The 18,913-nt window shown below is 48.9% G+C and overlaps 1 protein-coding gene across 3 annotated transcripts in view; it reads right to left on the bottom strand.

Annotated features, from left to right (window-relative positions):
- LOC113407126 (fibroblast growth factor receptor substrate 3-like) overlaps positions 1-18,913 on the bottom strand; it is a 28,452-nt gene that overhangs the window by 5,881 nt on the left and 3,658 nt on the right. The window contains exons 1-7 of one of the 3 annotated variants that reach the window (XM_026655208.2): positions 16,986-17,041; positions 9,671-9,808; positions 8,378-8,466; positions 7,404-7,590; positions 4,573-4,734; positions 3,824-3,981; positions 1,271-2,190 (exon numbers count right to left, since the gene is read on the bottom strand). In XM_026655208.2, coding sequence (XP_026510993.1) covers positions 1,271-2,190; positions 3,824-3,981; positions 4,573-4,734; positions 7,404-7,590; positions 8,378-8,443 — 1,493 coding nt within the window. In that variant the 5' untranslated portion in view covers positions 8,444-8,466; positions 9,671-9,808; positions 16,986-17,041. Of the gene's footprint in view, positions 1-826; positions 2,191-3,823; positions 3,982-4,572; positions 4,735-7,403; positions 7,591-8,377; positions 8,467-9,670; positions 9,809-16,985; positions 17,042-18,913 lie in introns of those variants that run through there. The other 2 variants (XM_029912307.1, XM_026655209.2) reach the window with 2 other exon arrangements.

Below are 18,913 nucleotides of genomic sequence, written 5' to 3'. Positions count from 1 at the left end.
TTTTTTTTCTTTTTTTTTTTTTACAGAAGGGCCTGATGGTTCACATCAAATTCAGCCCTGGGGGTAACTGGTTACAACCACTCAAAGCCAATGGAGTTACAGTAAAGCTCAATTTAGTCTTTTGAGTCTACAATACAAGGAAACGAGCCATGCATTTAGCCAAAACACTAGTCAATTATTTCACGTGGACTCAGCGAGGTATGCAGGAGTAGGCACTGCTCCTTAGATAGGACTCCAAGCTTGGTTGCCTCGCAGCTATGCTGACACTTCCATGTTTTCTGCAGTCACTCCCACCAGCCCAATATAGTGCATTCCAGGTAACTGAGCTTTGAGTCACAGCTACGCTTTCCCCATTTGTAGTTCCACAAAGCACCCTTTTCACCATATCATCCCCTCCCCCCCCCGCCCCAAAAAAGGAGGTGAACACCAAGCGGATCCATTCCATGTTGCCACTGGCTTGGCACTTTTAACTTTGGTGCAAAAGAATGTTTACAAAATAAAATAAATAGATAGAAAAATAAAACAAATAAATAAACCGACAGCTGGAAAACATTTCTGAATATCCACAAAAAAGGCAGACAGATAAGTACACACCAAGGGCTCCCTGATCCCAAACCTCAAACTCCACTTGCATTCCCAGTCTTTCCCCCTGCTCCTAGGGGTTTGTTTGTTTTTTAAACACTCCCAATACTCTCTCCACCCCTCTCATAGAATCATAGAATATCAGGGTTGGAAGGGACCTCAGGAGGTCATCTAGTCCACCCCCCTGCTCAAGGCAGGACCAATCCCCAGTCAGATTTTTGCCCCAGATCCCTAAATGGCCCCCTCAAGGATTGAACTCACAACCCTGGGTTTAGCAGGCCAATGCTCAAACCACTGAGCTATCCTTCCCCCTGTCTTCTCTCCACATGGATGACATGAAAGCAGGGGGACTGACCCTGGTCCAGGAATGACCTGTTTACATTTATACTCCGCTTGGTGCCGTTTCGAATGCTGGCACCCCACAAAATAACTTAAATAAATAAATAAATAAATAAAGACCGTTTGCTGCTACTCTGCAAGGCTTTAGAAACAAATGACATGGGAGGAACGGAGAGAGGCAGGCAGACATTTGTAAAGTCCGCTTGCTGGAGCTATCCCAGGATGCTGTATTGAGCAATAGGGTTAACAGGGCGTGGGGGCAATAGAGAACGAAAGTCACGCTACACGATACACTGAAAGGCAAGTCCGAAAGCCACAATGCAGCGCTTGCACGCAGTGTTTCCCTTACAGAGGCAAGTCGGTGCTGTTATGCCGAGTTTTCCTTGAAGTCCCATCGTCTCTGGGCAGCGCTCTCTGCAAGTTGGACATGGCTGCTGTCTTCTTAAGGTCAATGACCGCGTAGGAGTCCATCCTGCTGGCTGGGTGGGCAGCAGGAAGCGGGGCGCAGGGCACCTGGAGGCTCTGGCGCCCCTTGTGGGGGTCAGCCTCCAGCTCCACCTGGATGTAGTTGAGCTGCCGCTGCTGCTCCGGGCAGGGCCGGCGGAAGTCGAAGCTGAAGACACTAGGTGTGCAGTTGTGGCGGTGCTGCAAGAAGTCATCCCGACGCAGGCCGCTGTGCAGTGCGGTGTTCTCCGAGTTCATGTAGTTTTGCAGGGGGTCACCTTCGTCCGGCTCGGGGTAGCCATTCGGAGAAGGAGTCAGCGTGTCCCCAGAGTCCTCGTCCTGCCGCAGCGGCTGGCACTCCCACACAGGAGGCAAGGAAGGCAGGTTCTCGTAGTGCAGCAGGGGTGTCCTGCGGTGAGAGCAGCTGTTTAAGCCCAGGTCCTCCCGGGTGAGTTTCAAGCGCCCGCCACGCCGAAGAGATGCGCCCCCAGCAGGCAGCAGGCCATTCACATTCTCATATACGCACCTGGGCACGAGGCACTCATCCTGGCACTCGTTGTTGTTGTTAGGGCCGCAGATGTGCCCCCCGCACTCCCGATAGTAACGGCAGGAGCTGTCACGTTTCACCATGTGCCTGTGAACTGGGGCAGGGCCCAGCACAAACTTCACCTCCCCCGGCTGCAGGAAGACCTGGGGGTTTCGGTCCTCCAGAGAGCAGCTGTGGTTCCCGTGCAGAAAAGGAGGGTGGACTTCAGGCAGCGAGTGCATGCAGTGCCGGCCCCTCATCTCCTCCTCGCCACTGGTTGTGTTCACATAGGTGTGGGACTGCAGGGAGAGAAGATGTGTTTTAGAGGCAGAGGGTGATGCTGGGGAGGGGGACAATGATAGGAAGAGATCAGAGCCAAAAATACAGGGGGGTGGGGGGTGGGATTGAGTGAGAGTACAGCTGAGAATGTGAGTGTGGAGAGTGAGGAGTCTGGCGGCTGATAAAGTGGGGGGGGAGGAGGAGGAGGAGTCTTGGTGGCTGAAAAAACTTGGAGGGGCTGTGTGCCGAGAAAGTGGGGAGTGAAACTTGGCCGAAAGGGATGCAGCTATGGTAAAATTATGTTTACACATCGACTGTTGCAAACCAAACACTCAGCACCTGGAGACAGGAATGAATTTTGTTTTCTCTCATGGATGTGAATTTAGTTTCTACGGGGCAGGATGAGCTGCATCTTTGCTCATCTAGAAACTGCCCTGAAGAACTGCAGTTATTTTAAAGGAGACATAATATGGCTCTAAAGCTTCCCCATTAGTCTGGCCTGATTTGGTTCTGCTCCTCCCTCCCATAACTCCCCAGCCTCTCTCTTAGGATCAGAGCCACTATTAATCAGGGGATTGACGTGTGGGCTCTCTGGGGTCTGAGGCCAGATCTACACTAGAAGTGCTCTGCTGGTATAGTTATACTGGTATTTTACACCAGCAAAGCGCTCCTAGTGTAGATGCAGCTTATAGCAGCAAAACTGTACTTTGCCAGTAAAGCTTATTCTAGCCCCTCCCCCTCAAAAAATGAACTATACCAGCAAAATTGCAGTTTTGCCAGTACAACGACATCTAGAGAAGGGGCTTCTGCCAGTACAGCTTTGTCAGCCAGGGATCATGCGTCATCACACCCCGACTGACACAGCCGTGCTGGCAAAAGTTTGTAGCACAGACTTGCCCTCACACAGGCTCCTTTCAAACATGAGCAACTTATGCACATGAGATGGTTTAAAACAAAATATCTATGACACGTTTTTAAACAGGTTTCAAGTTGAGTTCAAACTCTGGTGTGGAGCATATGAATTTCCATCTACACAAGGTGAGATATCTTCTTGAGTGGTCTATATAAAGTATCCTAGGACACAGAAATGACGTGAGGAAGGAGCCCACACCTGCCTAGGTTTGTGTGACTCTGAAGCACCAGCTATCAGACAGTGATGGAGACAAGACACTGGGTGTAATGGACTGATCTGGTATGATAAATCTTATGAGCCTAAACACAGAGAACAAAGATCAGCTGCCCAAGCAGTGTAGTGGTAGCACAACACCATGCAAGGGTCTGAGTTTCGGTATCCAGCCTAGAGTTTAGCTTGGGGCTGGTAGAGATGTGGAAGCAGCACATACAGTTTCAGGAGGGAATTGCATGCTGCTGTCAAACAAGGGGCAGATCATTACTGATGGCCTGGGGAAGCTACACCCGGGGAAGCTACACCCGGGGAAGCTACCCAGCGAGTAGTCACAGGGATGCAAATTTGCAACAGTGAAACTAAGTAAAACAGCCAAGAAGGAGCAACTGACAAGGTAAGAGGGTCTCTGGGCTTCCTTAACATTGAGCAGATGCATGAGCCTAGCACCCCACAAGAATCCTAGAAGAGAAGGAGAAGACATGTTATGAGTTCCCTGCAGCAATGGAGATCAGGAGACCTGGGCTTACCTGTTCATCCGGCCCAATGAGGGCATGTGTGGAGTCCTCCCCAATGGAGGAGTGTCTCAAGCTGTTCATGGAAGGGTGTCGGGCCGTGGAGTAGGATGGGGCTTCCCCAGGGAAGCTGTGGAATCCATTGGGGAACCCTGGAACAGTGTATCCCAGAGCTGGGGGGAGAATTCAGAGAGACGTGCTTGAGAGCCAGAGCATCACACTGGCCTTGCGTACAGATGCGGCTGCATCTGCACCATGGGCCAGCTTCTCAAAGGGCCTTATTAAACAGACGTGCTGGAAAGGCAGAGCCTGCTTGGCGGGGAAAGGCTCCTACCATGTGTACGCCTGTTGTAAATATGCAGGCTAGGCCCCCCAGGTTAAATTTACCAGCACTTAAGTCACGTCTATGAAAGTGAGAAACAAACACACATTCTTCTAGTTGAGGTTTCCCTCAGGAGCCCGCTGATCCCTAAAGAGGCCACTTGGCAGGCCTCCAGCTGGAATCCAACTGGAGTCGGAGAATGAGGTTGATATTTGCAGCTTTTGTTCCCATTTCCTTGGGAACAAGGTATCACATCTGCAAACGAGTGGGGCTTTAAGCATGCTGCACAGAACATACGTGGACTCGAGGGCCCAGCTCAGAGGCCAGACAGCTCACATCAGCTGCTTGGGGGAATGTAGCCTTGGCTGGGAGACCAGCACCCAACACAGAGATAAACTTGGACAAACTTCCTCTACCCTACCTAGTACTCTGGAAGCCTTACCGTTGGTTGTCTGGGGTGTCCGGGATAGCTCCAGCTCAGTGGAGTGATTGCCCCTAGTCATGATGACTGGCTCCTCCACCACATTGATACTATTACACTGCATCAGGTCCTGCAGCAGGTTAAAGATCTCCTCCGCCCTTGAACACTTGAAGGCAAATATCCCTGTGCAAATACAAAGACGGGGGGTGGGGAGAGATGAGTACAATCTTAGTTTAGTAAGAGTGTAGTCTAGTCCTTGGAAAGCAACAAAATGTAAAATCTGACTGAAAAGGGTTTCTGTTTAACACAACACAATTAACCTGGGGAACTCACTGTCACAGGATAAGGTCACGAGCTTGGCAGGATTCAAAAAGAGATTAGACATTTATATAGGTAATGGAAATAGTCACCCTTCCATTAGATAGTACACACATTTGTAAGAGGTATAAACCCTCATGCTTCAGGGTACAAGTCAGGGTACAAGTCACATACTAAATGTCCGGGGTTAGGAAGTAATTTTCTCTATACGCCCGTTGTTACACATTATGAAGCTTCTTCCATTTTCCTCTAAAGCTCATGGTGTGAGACAATATTTCAAACAGGATACTAAATTAAATTGACAACTCGTCTGAGCTTGTTGGGCAAGCCCTGTATTTCTCTACACACAAATTTATGATTTACAGGGAAATATTTTGTAAGATATTGTCAATATTTAAACACCCCCGAGGCGATATTTCTGTATAGTGTATCCTGTTGTTACATCACCAGAAATATAACACCACCATTGCTAGTTGATCCATGAATTGGTGTATCTAATGCCAACTTTACATTACTTAACTCTGCTGGAGATAAGAATGGTATACTGGGTGACAGATGAGATTCTTCACCTGTAATTTCCGTTCTTTCATTTTACCTGGGGCCCGATCCAACTCCCATTGTCAATGAAGTCTTTCCATTGACTCTAATGGGAATTGGATTGGGCACGCGGAATGCATGTGGAAGAGAGGGGCAACTGCACTCCACTTTTAAAATGTATCAAAATAAACGGTGGCTCCCCAGATAAATAGTTTGACCAATAGCCAACGTGTGCAGAACTAACCAATCACATGCTGGTGCGCACACACATGAATGCACAAAAGCCATAGCAACAAGGACAACAGCATGGCAACAACTGCTGCTACTCTGAAGAAAAATTTGAAAAATATTGTTGCCAGAAAATATATGCATCTGTCTTATTCACTGGGGCTAGGGAGGAATGATCCAAATAAAATCAATTAAGTGAGAAAGTCTCCTTTGAGCAGGAAAAGAACCAGAGGAAATGTACGCAGATCAAAACAGTATGGCTTCCATACAATTTATCTTTGCATATAGAGGACATGGATGACTTATCCTGTGCCCTCTGAAAGCTCTCTTTGTAGGTGAAGAGTGAATGACTCTACCCTATCTGTGCTATCTAGAGCTCCGTAGAAAACCCAAGTAAACGTAACAGCATTCCAACGACTGATCTGAATCCTGCAAAAGGCAAAATAGACACACACAAAAAGCCACAGGTCCCACCCTGCTGACAACCGATAAGCATGGAATTCCACTAAAGGCAAATCCTATTTATATAAATATTATAAAAGAGTAGCACACAGCATTGTAAATGCACACAGTACTTTATAAACAGACGCAGAACAGTGATGTGGACTTTATTCAGATATCAGAGGACTTTTCAACACACGATGCTAATTGGGGGACATAACCTGTTTTTTTTTTCCTTTTGCTGTGTGCCAAGAATATGCTCATCTCTTTACAAGTAATATACAGATAGCCCTTATGCCAAGAAACTTACAGTTTAACAGGCAGCATGGAATAGTGAGAATCAGGAAACGTAGGCTCTATTCCCAGCTCTGCCACTGACTGAATGGGGTGTTCTTGGGTGAGTCATGTCATCTCTGTGCCTCAGTTTCCCCATATGTAAAAAATGGGGCACTTTTGGAACTACCCTCCCCCCACCTTGCAAAGTGCTGCAGGATCAATTGATAAAAAGCAGTAAACGTAGTAGTACTGCTAAACAAGGCAGATAGAGAAGACAGAATGCACTGGAAAGACCAGAACAGAGGAGGACAGGATTTTTTAAAAACTAACATTGACTCACTTTTTTGGGTCATTGTGGAACAAGCAAGCCTTTTAGAAGGGACCTAAACGAAGACAGAGCAGAGGCTTGGCAGACAGTAGTACAGAGGACATAGATGACGACATGCATTGAAAAGCAAATATCTGAAGTTGAAACATGCCTAGGAAACCAGAGCCAACAGCCTCATCCTTGCAAAAAGCACCTTGGGGGACCTTGGGGTCACATCCCATAGAAAGGTGGCATTTCTAGCACCTCCTCAGTACCAACACAGAAGAGTAAGCCCACAGAATCACTAACTTCTTCTGCCACCTGGATTTTCCTTAATGGTCTCTGATCCAATTGAAACCCCACTCCAAAACTGCTTACCTTAAGATATAATGAGAGCCAATTCTAGATGTGTTTCTCCATGCTGTGCATTAATAAGGCAATAGCCTAATTACTTTAAGTCTATAAATATAAACAAGTGAGCCACAATAAGCCACAAGAGTGATACCACATGATGGCTCTGCCCTCAGTCACAAGCTTCCAACATTAATGCCTTAATTGGGAGTATTAAATGCACATGCAAACACACTACAGTACCCTAGAGGTGTGCTATCGCTTGTGCATGTGAAGCAGGGTATAAAGCAGGTTTCCCATACGTAATAAGCAGGGGAGAAATCAGCACCAAGCAGTTACAGCATTCTGCAAGTGAAAGTTTTAGACAGGTTTGTTCCCCCAAAAGGCACAACACCTTGTCCGGTCTGGCAGCGGCGTCCGCTCTCGAAGGAGAAGAGGTTGGAGTCATAGCCATAGCGGCGCAGGCAAAGGTACGGCCACCTGACAGCATCGCGCTTGTGTGTGTGCAAGATGAGCTCCATCTGCGTTAGCTCCATAATCCCAGATCCCAGCGCGTTACCCTCATCATCCACATTTGTTACCTGCAGAGGCAACAAAGCTCACATCAGGAGGCTCAACACAGGAGATGTGACAGATGTAAGTTTGCCTGGAAGCCCCAGCACTCTCTCCCTTGACTCATTAACATGCCTTGCTCTTGGATGATAGGGGGAGGTCATTTGGGTGTGAATTCATTGCTGGTGAAAGGTGTGACATGGACAGCCCTGAAGACTGTAGCCCCACACCAGCTCAGCTAATGTGCCTCAACACAGGCGTGGGGGGGTGGGGGGGGAGACACCCTTGAGTGGGAAGAGGAGAGTTCAGTCTCTCTCCAATTCTTGGCCTCTCTGCTAAGACTGTCAAATGGTTCACCACTGCCGGCTGTGCTGGTGCTTTTACAATGTGGAGACCTGTTTACAGTCAATTAGGCTGAAACGCACGGACGCATTTCACACAAGCCACCAAATAGCTACCACATGGTGATAACTTTTGATGCCCACTGACTTGGGCCCAATTTGAAAGGTTCCACAACACGTGAGCCATCTAATTTTCCCTTCTCATTGCATCTGTTTCTTCTCTGGCACTGGGAGATTGAATCTCGATGCCAATGCAAATCCTTCTACAAGACAGAGGGTGGAACCAGCAAGCAGGGGATTCCCTGCTTAAAAATTAGCAACACATTTGCAAATCTTTCCCTATAGAAGAATTTCCCCATAAGAGAAAGGGCTTTAATGCGTAGGTTCCATGAAATTTGGATTGTACTTTGCAGGCCTTGATTCCCAGTGGTTGCTGTCAATTGCAGAGCTTTCCCTCTAGGATAAAGGGTATTACCTTAAACTTGGTGGGGTGGTTGTCTGGGACACTGTCTCTGCACAGGTAGCTGTAGCAGCTCCCCATGACGTTAGCATACCAGGTGAGCCCTAAAGGGAGGGTGCGGGAGAAAAAAAAAAAAAAACAGAGGATAAAGGCACAATTTCATTTGCGTTTTTGATCCGTAATTATTGTTTCATCCCAACCAATGACCCAGGCTTTTAGAGTGGTGGAGCAAAGGCAGGGATGGCTCAGTGGAGCCCTGGAAGTGTACTGGACGTTAAATGCCCTCAAAGAAGGGGGGAGTGGGTATGCATGCCAGGGCGCAATGCCACAGGCAGGCCACACAGTGCACATACACACCACCAGGGAATTTTTCTAATAGAAGAATATTTTCACGGAGCAACTAACAGCAAATGTGATACAATGGGGCTACGGAAGCTGTTCATAAAACAAAGTTACTCTGGAGTTTTGGCACCAACTACCCATTTTATGACTAATCACAATGAGGAAGGATTCCTTAAGCACTAGCCAGGTCTACACTAGGAGTGTTTCACCAGTATAGCTAACCCGGGAGGGTATAGCAGCAAAGCACTCCTTGTGTGGAAATAGCTTATACAAGCGAAAGCACAATCTTACCACTATAACTATGTCTAGGCTAGAGATCACAACCCTGACCAACAAAGCCATGCCAGCAAGAGTTTGTAGTGTAGATCAGCGGTTCTCAACCGTTTCGGGCTCAAGACCCATTCGTAAATGTTTATGGCCTGTTGTAAATAGTCTGGGGGTGGAGGCCCTGAAGGGTTTCGGTCAGGTCCTGCCCAGCACTCACCCCACAGCGGCAGCCCCTGCAGCTGCTGTGCTGGGTGGGGCTAGCTGGCCTTGGATCTCAGCTCTGGACATTTCAACCTTCAGGGTTGCAGCGCCACCAGATTTGGCCCCGCCCCGCCCCCCTGACTTGATCCAAATTAACATGAGTGGAGTTGTGACCTGGCTCATGGGGTTGCAGTGCCACTCACTCAAATTTGTCCTATCCGGACTCCCGTCATCACGATGGCTGGGCCAAACCTGAGTGTCGCTCAGACCCCAGGAGTTGCGGTGCCTGGAGCAGGGAGGCGGGCCCAGCCAGTCCTGTGGGACAGGAGCCAAAGGAGCTGCCACGCAACCCTTTGAAACATTCTGGCGACCCAATTTTGGGTCTCGACCCCCAGGTTGAGAAACGCTGGTGTAGACCTAGCCCTTGTGCAGTGCCTTTGAGATAATCCATGAGGACAGAAGAAAGTTCGTAACTCTTTAGTCTCACTTGATTCTTACCCAGTTGAGGCCATTAGGTGGTTTTTTGAGGGCGGGGAGGGATTCCCACTTTATTCCCACAGTCCTCTGCTGAGTGTCATGGTAACCAGGATGTCAAGAAGTCACCTAGAGTTCCGTAGAAACTGTCCCATGTTTCACCTGACAAGAATCCAATCAAAGAGATTGGCAGAGAAAAGAAAGACAGAGAGCTAGATTTTTATCATATCTCTATTAATCTTTCTAAAAAGAAAAGAAAAACATAAATTAAAGCAATAATTTATAAATGTAAGTTTATGTAACACACTGCATGGACAAATCCAGTGGGGACCTGACAAGTAAAACACACTTTGGGGGTAAATTAGAATGTAGGTGTAAACAGATCAATCCAGAACTCACTAGGTGAGCAAAATGAGAGGTAGGTCAACAGGAAATGCAACTAGCATTTGCTAACTCCCTCCTATTGGCTGCTTTTTCCCCCACATCCCTCTCTTGGTTTGTAAGTTACACTTCCTTTGCCAGTTCAGCACAAGGTACCCTACTTTGCCACTTACATCTATTTTCCACCCAACAAATGTCATTCCTGAACTAGGCACAAACGTTCATGGGAGTTGCACTATTTACAGCAGAATGAACAAGGCCTGCAAAGCATTTTCAACAACACACCAAATATGTGTGCAGCTATTAAGGAATTAGCTCAACGCCGTTCATAAATGAAGTGGGGCTGGAAATGAAGATGGACAAATGAAATTTCAGACAAAGATCACAAGCAACTTTCTTTTCACTGGGCAATTTTGGACAACTAATCTCCAGAAATAAGGCAAATTTTGTCTCATTATGGGATCCCGATCCATTACTGGGCCTCCAAGGCACTACTGCAATATAAATAAATTATAATACTAGTAATTAGCATCAAAGATACTAGAAATCACATGTATCTGATGCTTTAGGAATCTGTATGCATCTGAATTAGACAGAAGGTTCCTAACAAGGTTCAGAGAGCAAGAAGCTATAGAAGCCAATGGGCAAATAACACAATAGCTATTCTATTTTGGATCATAAAAGGAACAAATTCCAGATATACACAAAACTAAACAACTATTCGGTACTTTTCAGAGAATGCAAGTGCTCTGTGTACAGGAAATGCACATACTAGTAATAGGAAAAACTGGCATTACAGACTTTAGTTTACTGAACTCAAAGTCAACTCGGGGCACCAGAATCAGAACCAGTCACTAACAAAGGACGCACTGTGTTAATTATCTAGTAGTCCAAGGAACGAGAGAGTAAAACTGTACGGATAACTAGCCTGACATTACAAGAGTAAATGAAATGAAGATGCTATTGAAAATTTCAAGCTCTGGCACATAACAATCAGTTTCATCATCAGTCACACCAGCTTAGCAAGAGTTCAGAGACAAAGATGATTCTCTTGGGCAAAAGCAGTATCCTCACGCCCACATGTATAGGTTGTGGCAGTGACCATGTATAGCTAGCACATTTTGACCATTACAGTAACAAATATCATCTTATTTGCCTCCACTGTACATAACTCTGTCAGACTTGATTCTGCTCTTTCTCCTTCCTTATCCATACCTGGGTATCTCTCCATCACACCTCAAACACTGCCTCTGTCTGCCACTGCCCCAGTCCTACCTCTGATGAATCCTCATCCAGATCTTAAGCCTGATCTACACTTAAAACTTGACATAGCTACAGCACTGACACCCCTGAGCTCTGCAGTTCTACTGACCTAAACCCCCAGTGTAGATGCGGAAGCATTCTTCTGTCGACTAGCTACTATTGCTCAAGGAGGTGGAGTTACTACATTGATGGAAAAAACCCTTCTGTCACTGCAGCGTACATCTATTCTCCAGGATTGCAGCAGTGTAGCTGCAGCACCAGTTATGCCACTGTAGAGTACACACGCCTTAAGTGTCTTCTCATCTTCATTATTACAATGACCTTCTCAATGGCTTTTCTTTGTCCCAGCTCCCCCAACTCCAGAAAATGCAATATTCTGCAGCCTGCGTTCTTACAACCAATGCAATCACATCATCCTCAACCCTGAATAACTCCATAGGTTCATGACTCACTTCAAAATTGGCCTCTTTGTTTGTAAAACCCTTCATGAACTTGCTCCAGCAAACCTCACAGACTTTGCCCACTAATCTAGCATCAGCCTCCTCTCTGCCTTTCAACTAATCTGGTCACTGCTGGCACAAGGAGCCTTCTCTTCTACAACACCTGCCATTACCAACATCCTCTCCCCCCCGCCCTCCCACTATATCAATTCTCCATCCTATTTTAAATCTCAGTAGAAAACTTCAACTTTTTCCTTTGCCTCTTTGTTTTTCTCTCCCTCTACTAGTATTTCTGTCACTCAGTTCTTTGGCTCTGTAAAATGTTTGGGATAGAGTGTTATGGGCTTCCACTGAAAGGCTGTAAGGCTCAGAACTGAGGAAACGAGATTATAAAACTACACATTTAATGATCTTTGGAGATTCCCTAGTCAACTAGTCATTGCAGACAATGCCTTGTTGCTGACGATTTTAGTTGTATCCATTTGATGCAGATACCTAGATTCTTAAGACTCTACTCTTCAACGAGCAATCCTTTGAAAACATGCCTTTTTCTGACTATGCTACACATCCAGAGAATATCCTAGTTAACCAAGCACCCTCCTTATTTACTGCCTGCCTACATACTGTAAACACTAAAGTGCTTCAAAGCTCTTTCTGAGCTCCCATCATCCAGATCCCTTTGCCCACACCAGCTGCTCCAGTCATCTGCTGAAATCCCCCATAGCCTATACACAAGCGAAGCAAAATGCTGCTATCCTTTGTTAAAGGCCCAGACGTCAGTTGTGTCTTTGGCATATAAATATCTACAATGCCATTTCTCATGGTTTCTTGCTCACCATGCTTAATTGGCTTTCGGGGGGAAATGAAACCAGCTAGCAGTCCTAGCCCTATGCACACCTGTGACTGCCTGGGTCAGTGACAGTGTGTCTATACTGTAGCTGGAAATGTGCCTCCCAACCCCTCCGAGCCAAGCTCTGCTTGAGTTAGCATGCTAAAAATAGCAAGCTGGACAGCTGCGCCAAGGTAGCAGCTTGGGCTACCCACCCCAGCTCGTACCCACAGGGTCGGGAGGATTTGGACGCAGGTAGCTACCCAGAATTGCTACCCGTGCTGCGCTATTCCCACTGCTATTTTTAACACATTAGCTCAGGCAGAGCTAGCACCCCCGGCTGGGAGACTCTCTCCCAGCTACATACCCTAACGTGAGAACTGCCTACAGCCAAGGGATGGGAGTATTCTCAAAAAGATACAAGGTTCCATGGTTGTCAAAAGGCCTAAGGCAGGTTATATATCATTTCCTATCTTATTGTGAGGGATAGATTCTGAAATCACAGCTGGCAAATTTTCTTGTGATACTCCTGTCACCTTTCAATAAAGGTGGAGATTTTCAAATGCACAAAATGGGGACTGGGCACCTAACTCCCATTAACTTTCCATGGAAGTTGGATGCCTAACTCCTGTTTCTACCTTAGAAAATATCTTCTAAGTGTTTTTTAAAAACTAAGGAAAGGAAAGTCATCCACATACAAAACTCCATCCTCTCCAGCTCATATCTCGGTTCTTCTTATTGAGTGTCTGGGTGCATAGCTCAACTCTTGGATTCCCTTTGGCTTACCAAGGGTGTGAATTTGGTGGTCACCTCCAAAACTCTGACAGCACCAAACACCCTCCAGCACTATAATTCACAATAGTGCTTTCACCTCCTCCTTTTGTAATCTCTTCCTGTGTTTTTCATATTTATGTTTTTGAGAAATGTGGGTTAAAAACAATCATGTGAAATGACGACATAGCTCCTTTTTCTGGGAGGGTGGCAGATGAGAAATAATCTAATCTTCATTTTAGAATGACATTTTTTAAAGTTTTACACAAAGATGACAATTTTAGGCAGAGGCCGATAATTTCTCCAAGGAGCTTACAAATAAAAATGCACTTCTAACTCAAATGAGCTGATATGCACTGTGTATTGCATCTCCAATGCTAATCTACTGCACTGCTTTGTTCTGTTTCCAAAATGATTAAAGACCCTATGTTTATGTGCAACACACAGGTGGGGAGCGCCGATCACTCCTCATTAGCAGCAGTGGATGCATAACACCAAATTGAAAGCTTTTGGTTTTCAAGCTGACTGACAGCCAGTATTGTACATGTGAGTGAATACCCTTCCAATTGGCACGACACTACCAGCAGAGACCATGTTAAGACAGATACCTGCCCTGGAGCGAAATGTTAATAAGACACAGACTTTCAGGAGTCTTTAACCCCTATTTATTGTGTCTTCAAATCCCAATCTGGAGATTGCCCACCCTGTGGGTATGTCTACATTGCAATCTTGCCTGCCAACTGCAGCGCGGACGCAGCCTGCGTGAAAGGCAATGCCTAATCCAGCCATTTGTATCTGGAAACAAGGCACACATCACTCCCAAGTTCAAAAATTATCACTGCCTTCCTATCCATTAGAATTCAGATCCAAACCTCCCTGTGAGTCTTCATGCTCCTCCATGGACTCCCCCAAACTTGAATTTATCTCTAATTGACAGTTTTCTTCCGCTCCCTGAATATCTCACATTTCTGTCCAACATTCCCTGTTTCTCCACAGCCAGTGGTAGAGACTCCTGTCCCCCTGTGCCCAACTCCTAAGAAGACTCATGTCCATCTAACGATCTGTTTAAAGCAGTATCCTGTACACCCCTACTTGCAAATTCCCATGTTCTGCTGGAATCTCATGTGCAAAGTTGCACAACTAGGGTTGCTAGGTCAAAAAGGGACCCTGGCGGCTCTGGTCAGTGGGCCATTAAAAACCTGGCTCCACGCAGCTGGCAGGCTCCCTACGCGGCTCCCGGAAGCAGCGACATGTCCCTCTGGCTCCTAGGCGGAGGGATGGCCAGGTGAGCTCCGTGCACTGCCCCCGCCCCGTGCGCCAGCTCCACAGCTCCCATTGGCCAGGAACCGCAACCAATGGGAGCTCCGAGGGCAGCGCCTGGGGCAGAGGCAGCGCACACTGCGCAGAGCCACCTAGGAGCCAGAGGGACATGTTGCCGCTTCCGGGGAGCCCCCCCGAGGTGAGCGCCACCCAGAGCCTGCTCCCTGCACCCCCTCCCACACCCCAAGTCCCTGCCCCAGCCTGGAGCCCCCTCCTGCACCCAAACTCTCTCCCACACCCCGCAACTGCTGCCACACCCCCATCCCCTGCCCCAGCCTGGAACCCCCTCCTGACTCAAACTCCTTCCCGGAGCCCACACCCCGCACACGCTCCCACACCCCAACCCCCTGCCCCAGCCCTAAACCCTCTCCTGTACCCAAACTCCCTCCCAGAGCCCACATCCAAACCCCCTACCCCAGCCCAGAGCCCCTCCCACACCCTGAATCCCTCATTTCTGTCCTCATCCCAGAGCCCACACCCCCAGCCGGAGCCTGCACCCCAACCCCTTGCCCCAGCCCAATGAAAATAAGCGACTGAGTGAGGGTGGGGGAGAGCAAGTGACAGAGGGAGGGGGATGGAGTGAGCAGGGGCGGGGCCTCAGAGACAGGCAAGGCAGGGGTGGAGTCTTGGAGAAGGGGCAGGGCGGGGGCAAGGCAAGGGTGTTCAGTTTTGTGCGATTAGAAAGTTGGCAATTCTCCCTTATGTGCAACACATCAGGGAGGCAAACACTGTTAATTACATGATTCAAAAAGCAAGAGATTTGAGCAATGAAGAGAGAACAGCAAAATTGCCCCTGGATGCCACCTTGCATGCAAAAAACGCCATTTGGCACAGGACGCCACCAAGTGCCACGGGACATAACCCACGACAAAACCCTTGGCACACAGCACAGTGCAGTCAATGAGCCCCTCAAATCCATGCTTGATCACACAAGCAACTAGCAAAACTACAGAGGCTTGGAGTGGTGAAAAAGTAGGGAAAGGGAAAGGTTTGTCCTATGCCAGTGTCCCAAGCCTGGCTTGGGAAGCAGGATGGATGCCCTAAAGCCCTGGTTTGCTAGGGCACTGTGTGGCAATTACAAAGGGGAAAAGAGGTGGCAGAGGGCTTTAAAGAGGGGGACCATTATATTAGTGATAGCACAAAATGAAACGATTGGCATGTGAGTGAGAAGGGATATTTAATGAGGGGATGCCAGGGCTCTTGGAGCATCAGGATAGGGATGGAAGGGATAGGGTAGCTGATGAAAGATGGACAGGTAAATCATGGGGGGGCTAGATAATGAGGGAAATGATATTAGGGGGAGGTGTGAGCTCTGTAAAGCAGTAAATTGAGGAGTAAGAAGGGGTAGTTTGGAGGTAGGAGCAGTGAAAGTGTACACGGGGTCAGTGGAAGAGGATAATGGGGGGTCAGTGCAGGAGGGGTCAGGGAGGGGATAACAGGGGGTCAATGCAGGAGGTGCTGGGGGGGTCACGGGATAACGGGGGGTCAGTGCAGGAGGCGCTGGGGAGGTCGGGAGAGGGGATAATGGGGCTGAGTGCAGGAGGTGCTGGGGGACTCAGGGGAAGGGAATAACGGGGTCAGTGCAGGAAGGATGGGGGTCAGAAGGAGTGGATGGGGGGGTTGGTGCAGGAGGGGTCAGGGGGAAGGGATAACGGTGGTTCAGTGCAGGAGGTGCTGGGGGGGTCAGGGGGAGGGGATAACGGGGGGTCAGTGTAGGAGGTGCTGTGGGGGTCAGAGGATAACAGGGGATCAGTGCAGGAGGGGTCGGGGGATAACAGGGGGTCAGTGCAGGAGGAGTCAGGGGGAAGGGATAATGGGTGGTCAGTGCAGGAGGGGTCGGGGGGGGTGAGGGGATAACAGGGGGTCAGTGCAGGAGGGGTCAGGGGGAGGAGATAACGAGGGGGTCAGTGCAGAAGGTGCTGGGGGGTCAGAGGGAGGGGATAACGGGGGGTCAGTGCAGGAGGTGCTGTGGGGGTCAGGGGATAACAAGGGATCAGTGGAGGGGGGATTTGGGGGGGTCAGGGGATAACAAGGAGTCAGTGCAGGGGGGTCAGAGGGAGGGGATAACGGGGGGTCAGTGCAGGAGGGACGGGGGGGTGACGGTGCTCGGGGGGGGTGACGGTGCCAGGGGAGCAGGGGCAGAAGCGGTCCCATAGGGGGTGCTAGGGGGACCCCTGGGGGAAGGTGCCGGCCGGGGCGGGCCCGGGGGGGTAGTGGGGAGGGGCCCCGGGGGGCGGGGCGGAGTGAGTAGGGGGGCCGGGAGGGGTCCCCGGGAGAGGGGAGGGGGCAGTGCGGGGGGGGCCTGAGAAGGGGGGGCGGGGCGGGGTCTCTGTACCTGCGGCGCTGCCCGGCCTCTGCCGTGCGGGCGCTGAGGGCCGGGCCCGCCCCGCCGGCCGGCGCCGTAGGGCCCCCGTTCGGGCTCCGGGACCCGCCAGCGCCGCCTCCCTCCCCCCACCCCAGCTCGGGCCGGGGCCGGGCCCGGACTCGGAGCCGCCGGGAGCAGCGAGTCCGGCAGCCGTAGCCTAGAGCGTCTCTCGCTGGGAGGACCCGAGAGGGAGGCGATGCGGCCGCTAGGTGGCGCTGGGGACACGCGGCTCCGGTCCTCTGGCGGGGGGCGGGGCTCCGAAGGGAGGCGGGGAGGGGGCGGGACCTTGGAGTGAGGAGGGGGAGGAGCTTAGCTGCGGGGTGGGGCCGTAGGGCTTCGGCGTGTGGGAGCTCTGGGACTGGGCAGAGTGAGGGGACTTGGGGTTTGGGGCAAGGGAGGGGCTCTGGGACAGGGGAGAGGGATCTGGCCCTGGGGGGCAGAGAAGGTGGGGGAGCTGGGGGCCATGGAGCTGGGGTATTTGGGGGGAAAAGGAGGGGAGCTGATCTTGAGTTAAAAATGTTTGCACCTAAAGAGAGAAAGCAGCTGGAGGAAGGGGCAGTGCAGTGTACAAACCCCACCCCACCCCACACTACACCCAGCTCATGCCACAACAATGTACATACAGCTCACACGCAGGCTCCTCCAACACAGACAAAACCCCATGTGCACTCCCACGCCATATACACAAAACAGCCAGTACTCCGTGCACACTAACCCCACACCACCCACGCCCGTGCAGACAGATCATCCCTTTCTTCTAGCAAACTATATTACCAGTCAAAAACCTCCCTTTATCCCCATGGATTTAGATGCAGTTAAAAGGTGTGTCCCTGTTTTTCCTCGCACATATATCCTGTTTATAGCTTTCAAATACCTACACACTCCAGTAGCTGCCTGTAATGTTGCAATATTAACATAAAAGAATAATTCATATTAATAATAGCTCATCCCCACATACCATGGTAAATGCCTACGGATTAGATAATATTAATTATATTTTTACAATATTCTTCACTTCCTGTACTAAACTGCTGTGTAGTATTGTTGTCTGCTATTAATCAGTTATCAGAAGTGGCTGTATTTTCCATGGATATATAGTGATGGCTGAATTGTGTGGTTTGTAAAATACTGGGGGCTCCTGTGTGATGAAAGATGCTGTAGAAATGCAAGGTGATGCCATGTATTAAATCCTAATTTGTTAGGCGTGTTCCCTGTAGTGGCAAAGTGCCCACACCTGGTCCATTACTCTGGCCCAATATTCAAAAAAGTGCTTTTTCCATTTTTTTGGTGGAAAGATTGCACATGGACAGAGAGACACACACAACAGATTTCCCAGGGCACTATGTCTTCTCCCCAGCCATTTATCTGCCATGTACAATATTCCCTGATTCAACTAAAGTAGCAAACGTACACACGCCAGCCAACTGTTGCCCTGTACCTGCTCACAATATCCCCATAACCTCTCAGAATAGAATTCCTGTTGCATGCAGTCTGAATGCATGAGATACAAATAATAATCATAATTAATAATGCTAGTGACAAGTAATTAAAGGTGGGCTTAACATGTTTTCCCTGACTTATGGACAGGGATCGTTCATGATTGAACTATCATTGAACATGATTGACATGGGGTTTGGAGGGAGGGATAGCTCAGTGGTTTGAGCATTGACCTGCTAAACCTAGGGTTGTGAGCTCAATCCTTGAGGGGGCCATTTAGGGATATGGGGCAAAAATCTGTGGGATGATTTAATTGGAGATTGGTCCTGCTTTGAGCAGGGGGTTGGACTAGATGATCTCCTGAGGTCCCTTCCAACCCTGATATTCTGTGATTGTTCTAGCCAACCCATTCTATAACTTCAGAGTTAAATGCTCTTCTGAAGTCAACAGGTGTAACAGAG

This window comes from Terrapene carolina, unplaced genomic scaffold (genome assembly GCF_002925995.2).
Source record: "Terrapene carolina triunguis isolate 2854851 unplaced genomic scaffold, T_m_triunguis-2.0 Scaffold198, whole genome shotgun sequence".
NCBI classification, from domain to species: Eukaryota; Metazoa; Chordata; order Testudines; family Emydidae; genus Terrapene; species Terrapene triunguis.
The sequence above is the reverse complement of the archived record's forward strand: the minus strand, read 5'-3'. Positions and strand labels throughout refer to the sequence as shown.